This window comes from Loxodonta africana, chromosome 16 (genome assembly GCF_030014295.1).
Source record: "Loxodonta africana isolate mLoxAfr1 chromosome 16, mLoxAfr1.hap2, whole genome shotgun sequence".
Lineage (NCBI taxonomy): Eukaryota > Metazoa > Chordata > Mammalia > Proboscidea > Elephantidae > Loxodonta > Loxodonta africana.
Window position 1 is genome coordinate 2,774,449 of NC_087357.1, and position 18,299 is coordinate 2,792,747.

General features: G+C 56.1%; 2 protein-coding genes across 4 annotated transcripts; one reads left to right on the top strand and one right to left on the bottom strand.

Moving 5' to 3' along the window:
- Positions 1-1,784: 1,784 nt before the first annotated feature.
- Positions 1,785-4,350, top strand: SPRN (shadow of prion protein). The gene has a single exon (XM_064269111.1). It carries the CDS (start codon positions 1,785-1,787, stop codon positions 2,229-2,231), a length of 447 nt encoding a protein of 148 aa, XP_064125181.1. The 3' UTR covers positions 2,232-4,350.
- A 147-nt stretch (positions 4,351-4,497) lies between these two features.
- On the bottom strand, positions 4,498-16,676 carry MTG1 (mitochondrial ribosome associated GTPase 1). 3 transcript variants are annotated; one of them, XM_064269109.1, is made up of 12 exons: positions 16,546-16,653; positions 15,258-15,386; positions 15,025-15,091; positions 13,189-13,291; positions 11,754-11,834; positions 10,739-10,795; positions 10,445-10,535; positions 9,344-9,405; positions 8,761-8,857; positions 8,237-8,318; positions 6,120-6,232; positions 4,498-5,329 (listed from the first exon to the last, which is right to left on the bottom strand). In XM_064269109.1, exons 3-12 carry the CDS (start codon positions 15,078-15,080, stop codon positions 5,196-5,198), a joined length of 876 nt encoding a protein of 291 aa, XP_064125179.1. In that variant the 5' UTR covers positions 15,081-15,091; positions 15,258-15,386; positions 16,546-16,653; the 3' UTR covers positions 4,498-5,195. The 3 variants fall into 3 exon arrangements, with proteins under 3 accessions (XP_064125179.1, XP_064125178.1, XP_064125180.1); XM_064269108.1 differs by lacking the exon at positions 15,258-15,386 and having other exon boundaries at positions 16,546-16,676; XM_064269110.1 differs by lacking the exon at positions 16,546-16,653 and having other exon boundaries at positions 15,258-16,238.
- Between the last annotated feature and the right edge of the window lie 1,623 nt (positions 16,677-18,299).

Here is an 18,299-nt window from a genome sequence, read left to right on the forward strand (position 1 = left end):
TCCCCTTCCTAGAGCACTGAGCTGGAAGACTCTGTGGTCTCTGCGAATGGAATGGTTGACATCCATCTGGGTGGGGCAAGGGCATGGGAAAAGGGAAGGCGGGAGAGAGGAAAATGGGGAAATGGGTGGGGCTGGGGTTCCATTAAAGAAATGAGAGGGGTGGGAATGGGAGATGGGTGATGGTGTGGAGTGGGTGAGAATGGGGTATTAACAGGGTGGGAAGGTAGAGAGGAGGGACGGGGTGAAGGATGGAGTCACAGTGGGAAGTAGGACAGGGGCGGGGTTGGGGGCGGGGGATGGGGCCAGACTCCGGGCAGACATGTGTGGAGGTGGGACATGGAATGGAGGAGGGGGAGGGATGAAGGTGAGGGATGGAGGGAACGGAACGAGGAAAGAGGACGCGGTGCTGGAGGGTGGGGTGCTGGAAGTGGCTGCGCCCTCCTCCAAGACTGTCTGCATCTCCTCCCTTCCAGTTGGTTTCCCGGGGGATGAGCCTCCGCGTCTGCCCGCCCCCAATCTTAGGGCGAGGCCTCGCGCAAGAACCTAGCGCAGCGGCTCGGGGCTCGGAAGCCCTTCCCTGTCGGCAGCGGCCACTGGAGCGGCCTCCCCGGCCGCCTGTTCTCACTGAGCCAGTGCCAGGTAAGGCCAGGGCAGTGGGATCCGGGCGGGCACCACGCGAGATCCGGGATAGGGGCACCAAGCAGGACCGGCGGATAGAGCGCCCAGACTGCCGTTCCCTGAGCTGCTCATCTGTCCGGGTCCCGGTCCCCGACCACACGAGGGCTGCTGGGCCCGGCGGACCGGGGTAGGGGAGGAGCGCGGGGGCCGGGGTGGGCGAGGGAAAAGAACCGTGCCTGGCTTCGGGCCTGGATGGGGGGCGTTCAGCGCCAGGGCGGTCCCGCGCGATGTCACCAGCCGCGCATCCTTCACGCCACCCACGAGGCCCAAACTCCGACTCTGGCCCCGTGCCCAGCGCGCCGCCGGGGCCTGGGGCCCTCAAAGGAAGGGAGCAAGGGCGTCGAGGGTCGGAAGGAGCCGGGCAGAAACTCCCACTGGGGGCCTGAGACCTCGTCGTACAAACACGACCCCTCCCCCACCACCTGCTAACCGGAAGACCCTTGATTCCTCCGCCCCCAGTGCAGCCTCGGACCCGGCCCACCCGGAGGCCTGCGCCGGCCCTTTGTGTTCTGCAGGGTTCAGGGCCCAGGGTAAGGAACGCCCTCCCCAGGCCTGAGTCCCTTCCGCAGGGTGCGCACCTCACCCCATTCTGTAACACCGTCCCCCCTCCACGCAGAACAACCAATCCCCGGGTACTGAGCCCTCCCACCCCCACCCACCCCTTCCCACAGTTCCTGAATCAGATTCCCACCCCAACCCCCAGGCCCAGTGCCTGATCATCAGGTTAAAGCCCCTCCATCCCGTCTCACCCCTTATCTCCCTGCCTTCCAAGAGGCTGGGGCTCCACCTCCGTCCAAGTGTTGCCCTCCCTCCCTGATCCCTATAAGGGCTGGGGCTCACTCCTCTTCCCCCTCCCCCTTGCTGAATCGCTGCCCCAGGTGCGGGGCCTTTTGCCCTAGATACTGAACCTCCTCATCCCGGGGTATTGAGCCCCCTGTACCCAAGTGGAGTCCCCTTCCCTGGTCTTCCTAGGAGCTGAGAACCCTTCCTTCCCCTTCCCCAAGCACAGAGCCCTCTCATCCTCCAGGTACTGAGCCCCCGTCCTGTCCCCAAGCCCTGAGTCTCTGCTCTCCACCCCCTCCTCCCGCAGGTTCTGCCCCACGAAGATGAACTGGACAGCCGCGACATGCTGGGCTCTACTGTTGGCCGCAGCTTTCCTCTGTGACAGCGCTGCGGCCAAGGGCGGCCGTGGCGGGGCGCGGGGCAGTGCGCGGGGCGGGCTGCGGGGAGGCGCACGCGGGGCCCCGAGGGTGCGCGTGAGGCCCGCGCCCCGCTACAGCGCCGGGGGCTCCACACTGCGCGTCGCAGCAGCGGGGGCGGCTGCCGGGGCGGCTGCGGGCCTGGCGGCTGGCTCTGGCTGGCGGCGGGCCGCGAGGCCCGGGGAGCGCGGCACCAGGGACGACGAGGACTGGGCACCCGGCAGCAACGGGACCGGCCCAGGCGTCTACAGCTACCGCGCGTGGACTTCGTGCGCGGGGCCAGTTCGCGCCGGCCCGCGCCTCTGCCTGCTGCTGGGCGGTGTCCTCGGCACCCTAAGGCTGCTGCATTCCTAGGCCCGGCTGGGCTCAGGGACCACCGGCTCCTAACCTGTGCCTAACTCGAAGGCCCGTTGGGCCCTCGCCGGAGGCTGCCAGGTGCTGAGCACCAGTCCCCTCGCTGTCCGTGGTCGTGGAGCCCAGAAGGGCTAAGTGGGCAGTTCCAGGCACTTTGGGGGAACCACAGCCCCTCCTGAGACATAGGCGGCTCGCCTAAGCCCCACCTCATCCTACCCTTCTCCCACCTACCAGCGATGGGCTCCAGGACTACTTCACCTGCCTCAGGGCCACGGGGCCCCCAGCCAGGAAGGTGCCTATTGTGGGCTCCCTACATAGCCCTCCCAGGAATGCCCACCATAGCTGTCTGAGTGGTTTCTAAGAGCACACCTGCTGCAGGACACCTTGCCACCTCACCTCCAACCAAGGGGTCAGCCTCACAGGGGCTCTCCCTGTCAGAACCCTTGTGAGGCCAGGGCCCACTGGCCTTGGGGAAGGGTCTCCTTTCCCTTAGAGCCGCTTCACCACCACAACTTGAAACAAAAGTCATTTAACTCGACTTGAGACCGTCTTCTTTGAACTTGAGGTTCACATTCCGGAATCGGAGTTCTTACCTGGACTCGGGACCACAGCTTCCAATCCCACAAAGGAGTCCATCCTGGGCACTGCCCTGCCGGAGTGGTCTGGGAGCACTGGCTAGCAGCCAGCAGCCTCCCCAGGCCAGGCAGAGGGCAGTGTGGGGGCACAGGTGCAAGGATAGCCTGGTCCTTGAGGAGGTCAGGAGCTCCAGTCAGACACATGTACCCCAGTGACCACAGCAGGTCCCAGCAATGGACAAGTACGGCGCCAGGGTGGGGAAGAGCCTCACTGCTCCTGCCCCAGGGCGCCAGCAGAAGACAGTAACAGGCAGGAGAAAGCAGAGCCGCCAGAGCTACCGCGGCCTATCTGGATGCCAGAGGACAGTCTGAGGACCGTCTAAGGAGACAGGTCCTTACAAGGGTTCACCCTTCGGTGCATAAATTAGCACTCTACTCTTTTGGTGCCAGGCAGCCCCGACTGCCCACCCCCTGCGAAGCTGACACCAGCCTGGTTCATCTACTGAGTGCCACCCGGGATCTCAGCTGTTTTCCAAATCCCTTCTAGTCCTGCTATAGAAATGTCTCCAACTTTGATCATGGTTTATGTGAGGTAAAACGGCTTTTTGCAGCCTCAAGACCTCATCTCCTTCGGTGCTCTGGCCCTCCAAATCGGCCTGGCTGCCCCAGGACCGAGGCCTGTGCCTTTGACTCTCAAAGTCGGTGGACACCAACACCGAGACCAACATCCCCCAGCAGCTGCTGGAGTCCCCCACCTTTGCACTCCCACAGCTAACATGGTAGGGCTCATGGTTGGCAGAGGCTGGACCCAGCATCTCTCTCCAAAGACAGGGGCACAAAGCAGCCAGCCTCCGCCTGCTTGCACACTGCCAATATCCCCATGAGTCATATCCTACCCACTCTGCTCCCAACCAGCCAGGAATGGGTCTGCCCAGGAGAGTCTGACCATCTCTCCTTGGAGAACTAAGGGGCGACCCTGGGATGCAACAACAGCACCAAGGCCCATGGACCAGACCCACGCACACCAACCACAGCGCCCTGGGAGGGCCGCCCTGCACCCTTCCGGATGTGAGGTGGAAGAGGTGCTCTTGAATCCAGAGCCTGCTCAGCATTTGGCACAACCACGGATTTTTCATGCTCCCTACCCCCTAGGGTCAGGCTCCGGCAGAAGCAGACAGCATCCATCATGGGTGACCAGAGTTTCATGTGGGGCTGCATTACAGTGCATAGAGGTGCAGGGAAACCATGGGGACAGCCTAGATCTAGTGGGGTGCATGGAAGGAGTCCACCCCCAACAAGGAGTAAGGCCCACAGCACACCTGGTGCTCACAGGACCTCAGGGTGGACTAGGAGCCTCTCCTCAGTGTGTGCCCCACCCCCTACCCCCACTCCCCCTCTAGAAAGCAGGCTGGAGGCAGTGAGGATTCCCAGGACCATCAAAGTCAGGGGCAAAAGTGCATCGATGGCTCTCAGGCCCAACATAGCAATGTGCAGACACTCCACTGCTCCTCGGTCCACCAGCAGGTGCCCGAGACACCTGGACACCTGGGGGTCTCCTGCCCTCACTGGGTGACCCCTTGGGTGACGCTTCAGTGGCCAAACGTGGCCAGGAAGGGGTGTCCTACAAGGGGCATGAGAGGCAAGCTGGTCCTTGATTCTGCCATGGGTACTGGAACCACCTGTTTGTGTCTGTGTGCGCATTTAATAGTGCTGTGGAAATAAATCACTCAGCTGGGGATGTGACTCTTGAACTGTGGGACCCTCGGACTCTGGACTAAGCATCTGAGACAAGAGCCCTCAGTCACTGGCCTGTTCATGTCCCAGAGCTCGATGTGTACGAGGGGCTTTGTGGGTGGGCCCACGGCCCTGGGGGTGTCCTGTGTGTGGGTCAGCAGAGAGAACAGCCTTTTTAATCAGCTTTAATTTGTTCCAGACAACAAAGCCTTTAAGAGACACTGTGCCTGAGCCTCCACACTCGGCTTGGCCACTGTCCCCAAGGACCAGCCCCACCCCAGCTAGGCTCACAGCACAGCTCAGCGAGACCACTTCCCCCAAAGTCCACAAGGTCCCTGAGGTTCAGGCCCCACCCTGGCCACACTGTCCCCAAGGTCCCCAAGGACCAAGCCCCACCCCAGCCAGGCTCACAAGATGGCTCAGAGAGGTCACTGTCCCCCCTGGGGTCCCTGAAGTCCAGGCCCCCCAGCTGTCACTGTGACCGGGAGCAGGGTAAAGTTGGGCAGGGCAGACCATGTGTCCTTCACTGAGCAGGGGCCTCAGTGACACAATAATCAGCCCCCAGCAGAACCACCAGCCAGGAGGCCCCAGGCCACCACATGCCTCATATCTGAGCCAGACACGTGAGCCCAGGCCAGCAGGGCCACGCTGACCGTCAGGGGTCTGTGTCCATGCAGGGGGCCAGGACGTCTTGGTCCAGCATCACAGGGCCCAGCAGTCCACTGCGGAAGGCACGGAGGAAGTCGCTGGCTGCTGCGGAATAGTTGGGCTGCACGACATTCACATTCCCTGTGGGGTGGGGGGAGTGTCTGGTAAGAGGATGGGGCACAGAGGAACCCCGGGACTGGAGGGGAGAGGAGGGAGGAAACCTCAGGTTCAGAGGGGAGAAGATGGGGGAACGCCAGGCCTGGAAGGGAGAGGACAAGGGTATATACCAGGATGAGCGGGGAGAGGATGGAAAGGACCCTTGGATCAGAGGGGAGAGGATAGGCCATAGGGGGACCCCAGGACTGGGAGAGGATGGGGGGACCTTAGACCAGAAGGGAAAGAATGGGAGGACCCTAGGACCAGAGGGAAGAGGACAGGGGGACTCCAGTAACAGAGGGGAGAGGACAGGGGACCCCAGGACCAGAAGGGAAAGGATGGGGGGACCCCAGGACTGGAGGGGAGAAGATGGGGGACCCCAGGACCAGAGGGGAGAGGACAGGGGGACCCGGGCCCAGAGGAGAGAGAATGGGGGAACCGATGACCAGAAGGGAGAGGACGGGGCACGGGGGGGTTACTCCAGCACCAGGTTCCTAACCTCCAGATCATCAGTGTCCAGGGTCCAGTTGAGGCAGGGCCAGACTCTGACCCTCTGAGGATCAGACAAAGAGCCTCCTTCCTCTTTGGGACCCAGCCCCTCTCCCAGGACAGCATGTGTTCATTTCAGTGTCCTCCCCCTTCTCCCTTCCCTCCTCTTCTCCCTCCCTCCCTTCTCCGGCCCCCCCTGGCTCACTGGGGGCACCCCAAGCCCCACCTCACCCAGGACCCCTCTGGGTGGGGGCATCTGGTCTCCCTGCCCCCACACCTCACTCACCAGTGCCTGTGAGCACCTTCACCTTCTGGGTCTTGCCCAGCTTCACAGCCACTCTCTTCAGCACACTCTCGACACTATCACAGGCACCACCCAGACTGTAGTGTGGCACGTACCTGCACACAGACGCAGGTCAGAGCTGGGAGCCAACACTTAGGGGTAGTTCTGGACAGCCCAACCCAGTCACCTCCCCAGATTACAGCCAGCATCACATATGACCACAGTCACCTCCCACGGTTGGGGTCCCACAGCGAGGGTGGAGGTCCATGGTGTTGAGGTAGGTGGGGGCCCTGTGGTGAGGGTCTGGGCAGAAAGACCCAACAAGCAGGCTAAAACACAGCAGCAGTGCACTGTGTTTCTAACACTGAGAGATGGGGAGGAGAAAAGAACTCATTGACAGAAACATCTCCCCTGACCTCAGAAGCCATAAGTCCGAATAAGGACCTTAACACCCCTGCTGGGTGACCTGAAGCAAGTCACTGAGCTCCTTGACCCTGACTCCCTGTCACCCAGAAGGCTGAGTCCCTAGCATGCAGAAGGCTGAGATGGAGAGCTGCCTCAGGTTCACAGAGCCAGGAACTCGCCTTGAGGGAGTCGGACACGCACACTTGATGATGCAGCAAGGCCAGCCGAGCCCATGTGCAGCCAGTACTGTGAGCACTGGCACCAAGGGCTTCCACTCTCAGGCAGTGGCTGGACACTGGGGGGCATATGGTCCTAAATCGAGCGTCTGAGAAACGCCAAGGCTGGGATCTGATGACCCCATCGTCCATGGGCACTTCTGAGGCACACTACTGTCCCAGGAAAGAGGACAGACACCCATAACAGACACCCCAGTGCCTGCCAACTGCTGAATTTTCCAGAAACTGCAGAATATTGGAAGTCCAGGCAAACTGACTTCAGTAAAAATAAAGCAAAAATTTCCATTTGCAATTTCACTTGATGATAAATGGAATAACAGGACCAGATATCCTCCCACACCCAAAATGACAAAAAAAGAAAAAGTACACAAAACAATGGTTTTCGAGACACTGGACATCAGGCAGTGAATGAAGAGGTCCTGAGACTCAGAGAGCAAATGAGGCGAGTCTACGGCTGCCCAGCTCACTGCCAGTGTCCAGGCCGTGGGGCAGGGAGGGCAGCGTGCAGACCTACTGCTCAAAAGATAGTACTAAGGTACGAAAAGAAAAGCTATTTACAAACCATATCTCTGAATAACGACTTGCACCCAGGATACGTAAAGAACTTACGCAACTCCATAATAAGAAACAACTCAAAAAACAAAAAGCAGACCAAAGATTTGAACAGACATTTCCCCGAAGATAAACGGATGGTAAATAATCATATGAAAAGATGCTCAACATCATTAGCTATTAAGAAAATGCAAATTACAACCATACGCAACACAACTACACACCTACCAGACTAGGTAAAATTCAAAGACTGACCACGCCAAGTGCTGGCAAGGATGTGGAGAAACTGGAGCTCTCCTTCTCTGCCAGTGGGAACGTAAAGTGGTATAACCGTTGTGGAAAATGTTTTGTCAGTTTCTTAAAAAGTTAAACACAGGCCTGCCCCACGACCAGCCACTTCACTCTTAGATATTTACCTAAGAGAAATGAAAGCACGTGTCCATGTAAGACCTCTACGTGAATGCTCACTGCAGCTTTATTCCTAAGACCCAAATAGCCAACAAAAGGAGAATGGATAAATGAACTGTGGTAGATTCATGCTATGGAATACGATCAGCAGTAAAAAGGAATGAACTATCGATACACACGACAGCATGGCGGAATCTCAGAACAACTGGACTGAGTAAAAGAAGTCAGACAAAAGACAAGGAAAAGACCAGGAAATGCAAACTCACCTACAGTGACAGAAAGCAGGTAAGTGAGCACGGAAGAGGATGGGGAGGGAGGATTACAAGGGAACATTTGGGGTGATGGAAATGTCCATCTTCTTGAGACAATGGTGTCATGGAAGCAAACATGTCAGAACTTACCAATGTGCAGATTATCGTCAGTCATACCTTAAATGCCTTTAATAATGCTTTTTAGTTACATTTAACCAAGATGAGAGAAGGGAGGAGTCCTGCCTGCCCTACACACACTGCCACTTACCCAAAGAGCTGCTGCCTGTTGAGGGTGTACAGGAGGTAGTCGGCAATGGTCTCCTCACCCACCAAGTGGTCCAACACCGTTCCTGGGAAGCCCACCAGCAGAGGGTGAGCCACGGAACAGCCCAGTTCTGCACGCTCTCTGTGCTCCAGTGCACCCCCTCAGCCCAGCCCTGACACAGCCGACAGAGGACCACAAGAGGTAAGGAACTTTCCCAGGAGAGTGACAGCCCCAATGCCTGTCCTCCAGCTCTGGGCCACGTCACCCGGCCTTGTTCCTCATCTATAAAATGAAGACGCCGAAGGCCCCCCTCTCACGGGGCGGTATGAGGACTAGTGGGATGGGAATGGTACCTGGTGCACACTGGCTGGCAGCTATTGCTGGACCTGCAGCTTGAGAAACCCTCAAACCACAGCCATGAGGGCCACCTGGCAGCAGCCAGGGCAAAGGCAGCAATGACTCCACCCAGTCTAGGGGTCCCATGCCAAAGTCAGCAGGTGGCGCCCTGAAGAGGGGTAGCAGCTCACCACACAGAGCCAGCTTCAGGCCCATCTCCACACTCTCAATCCGAGGGGCCAGCACCCCAGGAGTGTCCAGCAGGAACACGAGGGGCCGCTCACACACCTGTGCAGGAAGGGGGACATCAGGCCAGGGGCAGCTGCCCACCCCCCCCCCACCCTGCCCTCTTCAGTGAGCCTCAGGGTGGCATGCCAGGAATACTGCTGAGTTTCTCCGGCTTGGAGAAGGCACCCAAGACACCGCATGTGCCACTGTCACCAAGCTCAGAAGTCCCCAAAGGGTTGAATTCTTGACCAACGAGAAAAACTAGGGCATCGGCTCCCAAATAGCTCTCATTTCACTTCCTCCCAGAGACGGCACAGGAGGAGGAGCTAATGCCTCAGAGGCTACGGGAGCAGGCTGGCCACTCTGCCCTGACGCTGTGCAGCCTCCCTGAGCCTCAATGTCCCTGAGCCTCGGTGATCCTGCTGTAAGAGGTGTGGGGAGTGCCTGGCTGGGAGGTATGGACAGGGCAGGGAGATGGGTCACCTAACGAGCCTTAGAAGACACCCATCGTGGGTCCACATGCTCCAGCCCCACTGAGGGCTGTACCTGAATTCTGGACATCACAGTTCTGGTGACCCCAGGCTGGCCGCCCACCCTGGTGGCTTTTCCTGCAGGACACAAAGGGACGTCAGGTATGACCACAGAATCCGTAACAAAGCACATACATGGGACCGAGAGTGTCTACCAAGACAGACAGGCACACCAAAGGTCCACTGAGCACACCCATCTGGACCCGTCAAGGCCCACCCCAAAGTAGTTCACGCAGGCGGTGCTGGGGGGAGCAGTTCTGTGGGGGCTCCACACACCAGAACAGAGAAAGGTCAAGTCAGGCTGTTCCCTCCACATGGTCACCTCCCCAAGCAGGGTCAGGGCCTGGGCAGAGCCTGCACCTGTGAGCCTACAACCCATGCACACACCATGCAGGCCTGGCCACAGGGCAGGGCTCCCAGTGGTGTTCTCTGGGCAGAAGACCAGGCCTGCCTCCACTCGGAAGCCAGCTCAGGGTGCCCAGAGGAACTGCTCCACACCTTGTGCGGTCAGCTCCAGGGCTGAGGCAAAGTGAGTGACCTCATGACTCTGTTCTGAACCAAGATCAGACAGTAACTGTGAGCCAAAGAGACACTCCCTGTGGGGCTTACAACTGGCTGCAAAGATGATGGAAGTCTCAGAGAACATTCTGGCACCTGAAGCAGGACAGACAGACACACAGCTCCCAAGGCCACTGCTGGGAGGGGAAGCTATGTTGTTTTTGACACATTCAGACGTGCTTCTTAAAAGTCAGCCTTGCTGCCTAACAATCAAACCCCATCTATGTCATAATGCTGTGAATTACCTGAATCAAAGGAATTTAAATAAATGAGAAAACAAAATCATCAAAGTTTAGAAAAGTCACATTCCTACCACAGATCTTAAAAGAGAAAACAAGAACAAACCTACAACAGTGGTGCTGTCTTACCACGTAGCCCTGTATCAGGCTGACAAGCAGAAAGAGACACTGGGACAATCCCCAACACCCTTTGGGATATGCAAGTTTTGTCCTAAAACAGTCACCGAGGACCGGCCACGTTTGTAAGGTCCCGTGCTCCTTGACACCCCTCGTGCCACGGGGAAGTGGAGGCGTCGCAGCTGGAGCTTGACCCGCAGTACCTTTCCTGAGGTGCAGCCTCCTGATGGAGTTGATGAGGGAGGACTTGCCCACATTGGGGATCCCGATCACCATCACGCAGTACTCCAGGTTCTGTGGGGGCAGGAGTATGGGGTCACAGTCCCATACCCAGACCCCCAGCCTGGCCGTGTAAGGGAGCCCACCGCTGGCCCTCCCAGAAGCCTCGCCAATCTCAGTGGGGACAAACCCGGCCCTTCCTGCTGGGGTCCTCAGTCAGCAGGAGGGACAGGTGATCAATAATATTCTCATTTCCCAGTCTGCACCCCCAAACCTACCTCTCCTCGGTGATAGCGGTAGCTGTTCCCAATCAATTCTGTGACTGTCGGGATGATCTGCAAGCAAACAGACCACACTCACAACAGAGTACACACAAAACAGACCACGCACAGAGCACATAAGCACATAGACCACACACACACAGAGCAACATGCACACAAAGACCACACACAGAGATCACACACACAACAGGGCACACACACAAGACTACAGAGTGCATGCCACACAGAGCACATACACACAACAGACCACACAGAGAACACAGAGTACATGCATACACAGAGCACACATAGTGCACATGCACACACAGAGCACACACACAACGGACCACACAGACCACACAGACCACGCACACAGAACACATACAGAGCACACACACACCAGACCACACACACAGCACACAGAGTACAGTGCACACAGACCACATGCACACACACCAAGCGTTCTCAAAGGTCTGACGTTGCAGTACACACCCACCCTTCTCCTGCCACCTCAGAATAAGCTCCCCTTTCCATTTATCAGCCAGCGATCTCACACTCCCCATAACAAGACTTGGTTTCCTTCTGCAGGCAGTGTGTCCCAGCACCAGTACTGGGACACCTGTGCTCTGCCCGTTGTCACACTGATGCTGTCGTTGGTGGGGTCACCATGCTAGCTCCCCCACCACGACAAGCAGGGCAGTCTTCCCAGGGGTGGTTCCAATGATGGCTGCGACTGCTGCTACCTTCTAATGAAGATGCACACCAACCAGTGAGGTTTTGCACATGTAACTGGGAAAAGTAAGCTTTATCCTCGCGACCTGGGGCACGTCTTCAGTGCCTGACTTCATGCCCCTCCACATGCATCAGAGTGCTCAGTGGTCCTGCTTGCACCCCAGCAGACACGATCCCTGAGGCCGAGGCACCTCCTGGCTGCCTCCTCACAAAGCTCAAGCTCACTGATGTCACCCTGCAATGTGACACAATGTCACAATGAGGCAGGGGCAGCCCCCTGCATAGAACAGAAAAGGCCCACCTGCTTGACATTCTCATCCTTCACACAGCTGGTAAAAATGACATTTTTCATGCCTTCTCCTTCTAGGTGCTGCAGAATTTTCTGAAAGAGACAAAATGTTTCCATTTTAAATATGAAAGAAAATCATGGAGACCATGTGGCCTCGGGGCTGTCCAGCCAGTGACACACTATACCATGTGGAAAGGTCCCCCTAGCCTGCTCACTCACTGTCCACACAAATTTAAGGACAATCGCTGACAAGACTCAAAAGTCTCAACTAATATAAATGATTGAAAGCACTTGTGATGATAAACGCCTAAAGCTGCATAGGAGTGAAAACGGGGTCATTTTGTCCTCAGAGGAGCAGAGGGTTACAGCATCATGTCTGCAGACACACGCGGTGGGGCGTCACCATGCAGTGCCGTCTGCTCAGATCCCAAGGAACAAAGGACTCTCATGGCTTAGTGTCTCCTGGTTCCCTGGAAACCTCGTGGTAGAAGAAAGTCCTGTGTCACTGTGGTTGGGTTTGGGTAACTGAAGTACCACAACGAACTAAGTAACGTGACACATGTTACTGTTGCTGCTACAAAAAGAAAGATTCTGCACTAGTAACAAGTTGTAAAAAAAAAAAAAAAATTAACAAACACCAGCTTGAATTCAAAGGTCCTGATACCCACTCTCTGCTAAGGACTTGACAACACAACAAGAAAGGCAGAGACAAACACTTCAAAATTAACGTTTCCAAAGTCTCTGAGCTTCTTTTACCCCCTGGACATGTGGGAAATGTCCTGCACTGGCTCACTATACCCTGACTCTGCCACTAGAGAGCACCCTGGAATGGGGAAATTCGTCAGCTACGTTGAGCCTCATCTATCACTTTACTTTGTAAGACGACCTCCATGGCCCCTTTCAGCTCACACACCCCGTGGTGTGTAAAGGGCAGCCAGCAGTGGGCCTGGGTCTGCCCAGATGGTCCATAAGGCTGTTGAGCTGGTGAGTGTGGATACTGGGGTCTCTAGGCCAGTCTGCCCAGTACCGCAACTGCTTGCCACCACATGCAGCTATTGGAATTTACTTAAACTAATTAAGATCAAAATAAATGTGAAAGTCAGCCTCTCAGCCACAGCAGCCACAGTGGTACTCACAGCCCCCATGGCCAGGGTGGACAGAGTGGCTCCCCATCAGGGAGCTCACCAGCTGCACAGGGTGTCCGTCCCAGGCCTGGCAGCACAGCCTTCCCACTGCAGCAAAAGTCACCTTACATGGGGACAGGTGCATCCAACCACCCAATCATGAACGTCATGGGAGGCACGCTACTGTGAGATATCGCACTGAAACTCTCCTGCCAGGTAAGAGCTACTTGCCAACGCTTTGTTTGGGCAAATCTATACTGACATTGTATGCGATACAGGTGGTCCCAGGAGGATGTTGATGTGTCTGAGAGAAAGGCCCTCACCTTCTGCTCCCTGAGGTCTGCCAAGTCCATTTTATTGAGGACAAGCAGGTGTGGCTTGAGGCCAAGGGTTTCCTGAAACAGAGGATTGCGGCCAGAAAGTGGGATGTTGCAAAATTAAGGCAAAATTCCTTTGAAACTTCATCAGCCAATCACTTGCCTTGGCCTGTCTCACTGTGCAGCCTGGCACCACCTCAGAAAACAGACCTCTGACCGGGGTCTAGACCAGGCCACTAGCCGGCCAAACCTGCGCCAGTAGAGGCATCCTGGTGCAGGGAAGGGCGTGACTTCTCCTTTCTGCCTAGTAACAGAAGCTGCACAGCTTATAGGTCCTAAAGCACACGGGCAGGGCAGCAGGCCCTCACACAGCTGCTGAAACAGTAATGATAGTGGAAATAACAACAGATACAAAACCAAGCTATGACAAGTTCTATAACTAGATCACTGGTTAGCTGCCAAGTGCAGAAGCTCAAGATGAGCGTGCAGACCACTCAGAAGAAGTTGCCCCCACAAAGTCTGACTGGGGCATCTCGCACCACCACGGACCACTGGGCCTCCAGGGCAAAGAGCAGCAAGCATATCCGCTCCCTCATGGGGCCTCCTGAACCATATCTTACCATACCTCAGGCCCCTCTTTCCCTCACCCAGACCCTCAGGACTCACTTGGGGGGGTTCCACCTTGTGTGACAACCCCAGGCTGGAAGGAACCTTGGCCCCTTCCTGCTGCCTCCTGCTCTCTCCTCTCCTGGCTAGCTTTAGGACCCCAGCCTCTGGCACACCCCTCTCGGCACCCCGTAAGATGCAGCAACCCACACCACACAGCAAAGGGACTTTGCAAAAATGTACACTTCCCCTCAAGGTCAACCAGTCTTGAGCTAACTCAGCACCAAAGCCCCCAACTCCCTCTCCTTGGACATAAGAGAGGCCACGATCCATCCTTAGGGCTTCTCAGCAGGGCTGGGTGAGAAGGCAGAACATCAAGAGAAGAGGGAGGAGAAATGCCCTCTCATCACAATATATTAATAACTGTTTTGTTATTTTTTAATAATCATATATAAAATTGCCAGTAAACACCAGGATAAGACATGATGAAATGCTATAGTTACAGTGAAGAAACTCAGTGCATTTATTACAAGAGTTCCAACAAGCTTCAGAAACGGTGCAAACGGTTCCCAAATCTCTAGAAACATGTCAGCACTGTCTGAAGGTTTAGAGCTGCTCTTTTATCTTTCCCAAGCCCCTCTGGGACTAACCCAGCAGGCTGGTTACATTTAACTGACATTATCATCATCACACAAGGGGAACCTAAATGTAGTGCTAATATAAAAACAAAGTCTCAAAGGTACGCTCACTAATGAAACAACAGCTTCACCATGTTGATTCATCCCTCAAGCACAGGAGAAAGGCTCGGTCGACAGGAGCACTTCAGTTGAAGTTTCATGTCCTGCCTGGAGAACCCCATGGCTGGAGCTGATTCAAAGGCTTGACGTGCTGTGCAGGAGGCCTGGGACAGAGGACGATACTTGTCCATCAAAGGGGAGCATCAAAAAACACAATGCCCAGACCCCACGCCAGAAATTCGGATTTAATTGGTCTGGAATGGGGCTGAGGCACAAGTCTTTTTAAAAGTTTCCTGACTAATTCTATGTACAACTCAGGGTGGGACCCACTGCTTTCAAAGCCAATAACTAACACAGGTGAGGCTGCGGGCCCCTGTGGGCTCTCGCTGAACTAGGACAGGGTCCAGACAGGGAGGTGGGTAGAGACAACGGCCAAGGTTTCCGCAGCCTTCCTCAAAAACTCCACTCCCTGGCTCAGGCAGCACAGCTACAAAAGGATATCCGGGCATCATGGACCTCAATGATACAGTCTACCAGCTTGAGGCTGCTCTGCATCTTCTTCAGCCCTGGAAAACAGAAGAAAGACACGTGTCTCACTTACGCCTCCAGCACCGAACACATCTCCTAACCAGGAACACACACGGAATAGTCATAACACTTGCCCCCGCCATGTACACAGCAATACCACCCTCAGCCTGTTGCTCAAGCAGCCAAGCCCTGTCATTTCCATACCTCCTAAAACATCTCACGTCATCCCACTTCTTCCACTCCCACTGCTGCCACCGAGAGGGCCTTCTGTACACCACCAGTGCACACCAGCGGTTGGCACAAAGCCCAAGATGGTGGGCATGTGGTGGATGTCTGTTGGATGAATCAGAGCTTACTAAAGGGATGAGGGGATACTGGAGGGAGAGAAGAGTGGCAGATGGTAACACTAAGGACTGCAATAGTCCTACATGTCTTCTTGGGGTCAGACTTAGACAAAAAAAAATAAGAAACTCCCAGGGATGTTTACACAGGAGAACAGCATTACTCAATACTAACGGTACTGCAGTAATAATAGTTAGAAACTTTGCAATGTGAGAAGTGCTTTCGTGTCCACCATTTCATTTAATCCTAAAAATAACATTTAGTGAATTATATAGGGTGGCACAGAACTCTGGTGGCACAGTGGTTAACAGCTCGGCTGCTAATCAAAAGGTCAAGCAGTTGGAATCCACCAGCTGCTTCTTGGAAGCCCTAGGGGACAGTTCTACTCTGTCCTATAGGGTGGCTATGAGTGGGAATCGACTTCAGCGGAACGGGTTTACCGGGTGGTATGAACGGTTAAGTGCTTGGTTACGAGCAGAAAGGTTGGCAGGCAGCATTAACCAACCCAGAGGTGCCTCAGGCCTGGCGACCTGCTTCCTAAAGGTCAGCCTTGAAAATCCTGTGAGGCAGGTCTAACAACTTTTTAAAAACAGATGTGGAAACAGCCATTTGGCGGCTTGTACAAGGTAGTAGTATCAGTGCGGGGCAGAGGGAACCTAGGCTCACATCAGAGAGCTCGGAATGACCTTCACGGGTTAAATAGGGCTGTGCCCCGGGCCGCGAGATGGTGCTCTGCTGCAGTGAGGGCGCCCGTTTATCCAACTGCTCCCCTGCAGCGAGGGCGCCCCTTTATCCAACTGCTCCCCCCTGCAGCGAGGGCGCCCCTTTATCCAACTGCTCCCCCCTGCAGCGAGGGCGCCCCTTTATCCAACTGCTCCCCCCTGCAGCGAGGGCGCCCCTTTATCCAACTGCTCCCCCCTGCAGCGAGGGCGCCCCTTTATCCAACTGCTCCCCTGCGGTTGTAGCGCCCCAGCCGACCCCCGAGCCGAGAAGGGGCGCCGTCCCCGGCCCGCGGGAGCCCTGGCAGCCCGGGGAGGAGCAGCACCGGTCGCCACCGGGACTCCCAGCCTGATCACGCAGGCGACCCTGAGGAACTAGCTCCGGGCGCCGGGGGATGGCCGGGACCCTGTCGCCTCCGCCCGCGCCTCACCCTTGGCCATGTGGCCCGGGAACCAGCGAGCCACGTCGCGGCCGCCCAGGGGGAAGTTCTCCCGCCAGGAGGCCCCGGCCGCGTTCCAGAGCGCGCGCGGAACCAGCCTCATGGCGCCGCCGTCCCGGAAACGCCTGCACACCGCGGCGGGACGCTCCCACGGCGTACCTCCTCCGCCCGACCCGAGACAGACCACTGGGGTTCCGGCGCTCGAAGGGGCCGGACGGCGGCCCGCGCGTGCGCACAAGAACCCAGGGTGGGCGGTCCCGGGAGCAGAGCACCGGGCCGGGGGGCGGGGCTGTGCGCGGGACGCGGACCCCAGACCCCAGACCCCGCGCGTCAGGCTGGGGGCGCGGGAGTTCTCAGGTGCTCTCGGTTGTTTAAATAAGTAATCGATTTACTAAAATTCATTAAGTTAAAAAATCCTCGTTCTTTCTTAAGCTTGTCCTGAGCATATGTTCAACATTTGCAGTCAGCCGTTCGTTTGGTCCCTTTTACAAACTTGGTTAAAGGCTTTAAAGGATTTTAAATTTCCTTTAAAAATGTTAGATCTTCGTGTTCCTTTTCCATGGCTTGGGTGTAACAAATAAGCCCTTTCCAAAAAATACTTGCTGGGTCGACCATCAACAAGACGGATTGACACAGTGGTTGCAACGATGGGCTGAAGCATAACAATGACTGTGAGGATGGCGCAGGGCCCGGCAGTGCTTGGTTCTGTTGTAAATGGGGTCGCCATGAGTCGGAACCGACTACACAGCACCTAACAACAAATACTTGATGCAATCCTGGTAAACTGAACTCGTTAATACAGCGAATCTGAAATTCTCTGGACCATTCCAATATTAGGACTCTGACTTACATCATATGTTGGGTTACAGACCAGTACTCTAATGATCCGAATTTTTGAAGCTAGCTTCTAATACTCAGATTCTTTCTCGGTGTAAATTCATCGCCCCTGTGGTTTTGGTGTCTCCAAAGCTCCTAACGCTTGCTCCTGAGGTTAACCTGTGTTCCCACCTTGGGGACAGGAGCCCTCCCAGGTGCTTCCAGGCTAGCAGGTGGGGAGGGGTACCTAAGCACCTCAGATACCAACCACCCCCAGTTCCCCTCCCACCAAGAGGGCTGGCCTGGGTCCTACAGCCTTCCTGTCTGCACACAGAAATGCCTCCCAGAGGCGTGTGGACTGATAGAATCCTCAACATAACCACCATTTCCAGTCCACAATGAAGATCTTTGAACGATGGATGCTGTGTTCTCTCACAGTCTAAGGCCAGTAAATGAAAACCAAACCCTGCAGAATTTTGGATTTCTGTCACATGCAAAACCACTTTACTGACCCACCGACAAGCACAGGTACAATGCTCTGGGTTGTATTAAGTCTACAGGAGGAATGGCTGGTAGGGTAGGATGGGGGCCAGGGAGATCCTGGGAGAGGGGACTTGAATGGAGACTGAAGGATGAGAAGGGAGGAGCCCTGGGAAAACCGAGGTTGGTGTACAGGGGCAAAGGAGCACCCTGCACACAGGCCTGGGGGCCGAGTGACCACAGCACACTTGTGGACAGATGTGCCTATGGGACTGGAAAGGAGGCAGGTCAGAGGACCTTCCTCCTAACACATGCACCCTCCCACTCTGGAGCAGTGGGTTCTGCTAGGCCAGAGCCCCTCAGCCCAGGCCCAGGTACAGCAAGAGATGGACTGCAGCCTGGGGGGCCAGAGGCAGGAAAGGGTGGCCAACTTCAGAGGTAGGTGCGTG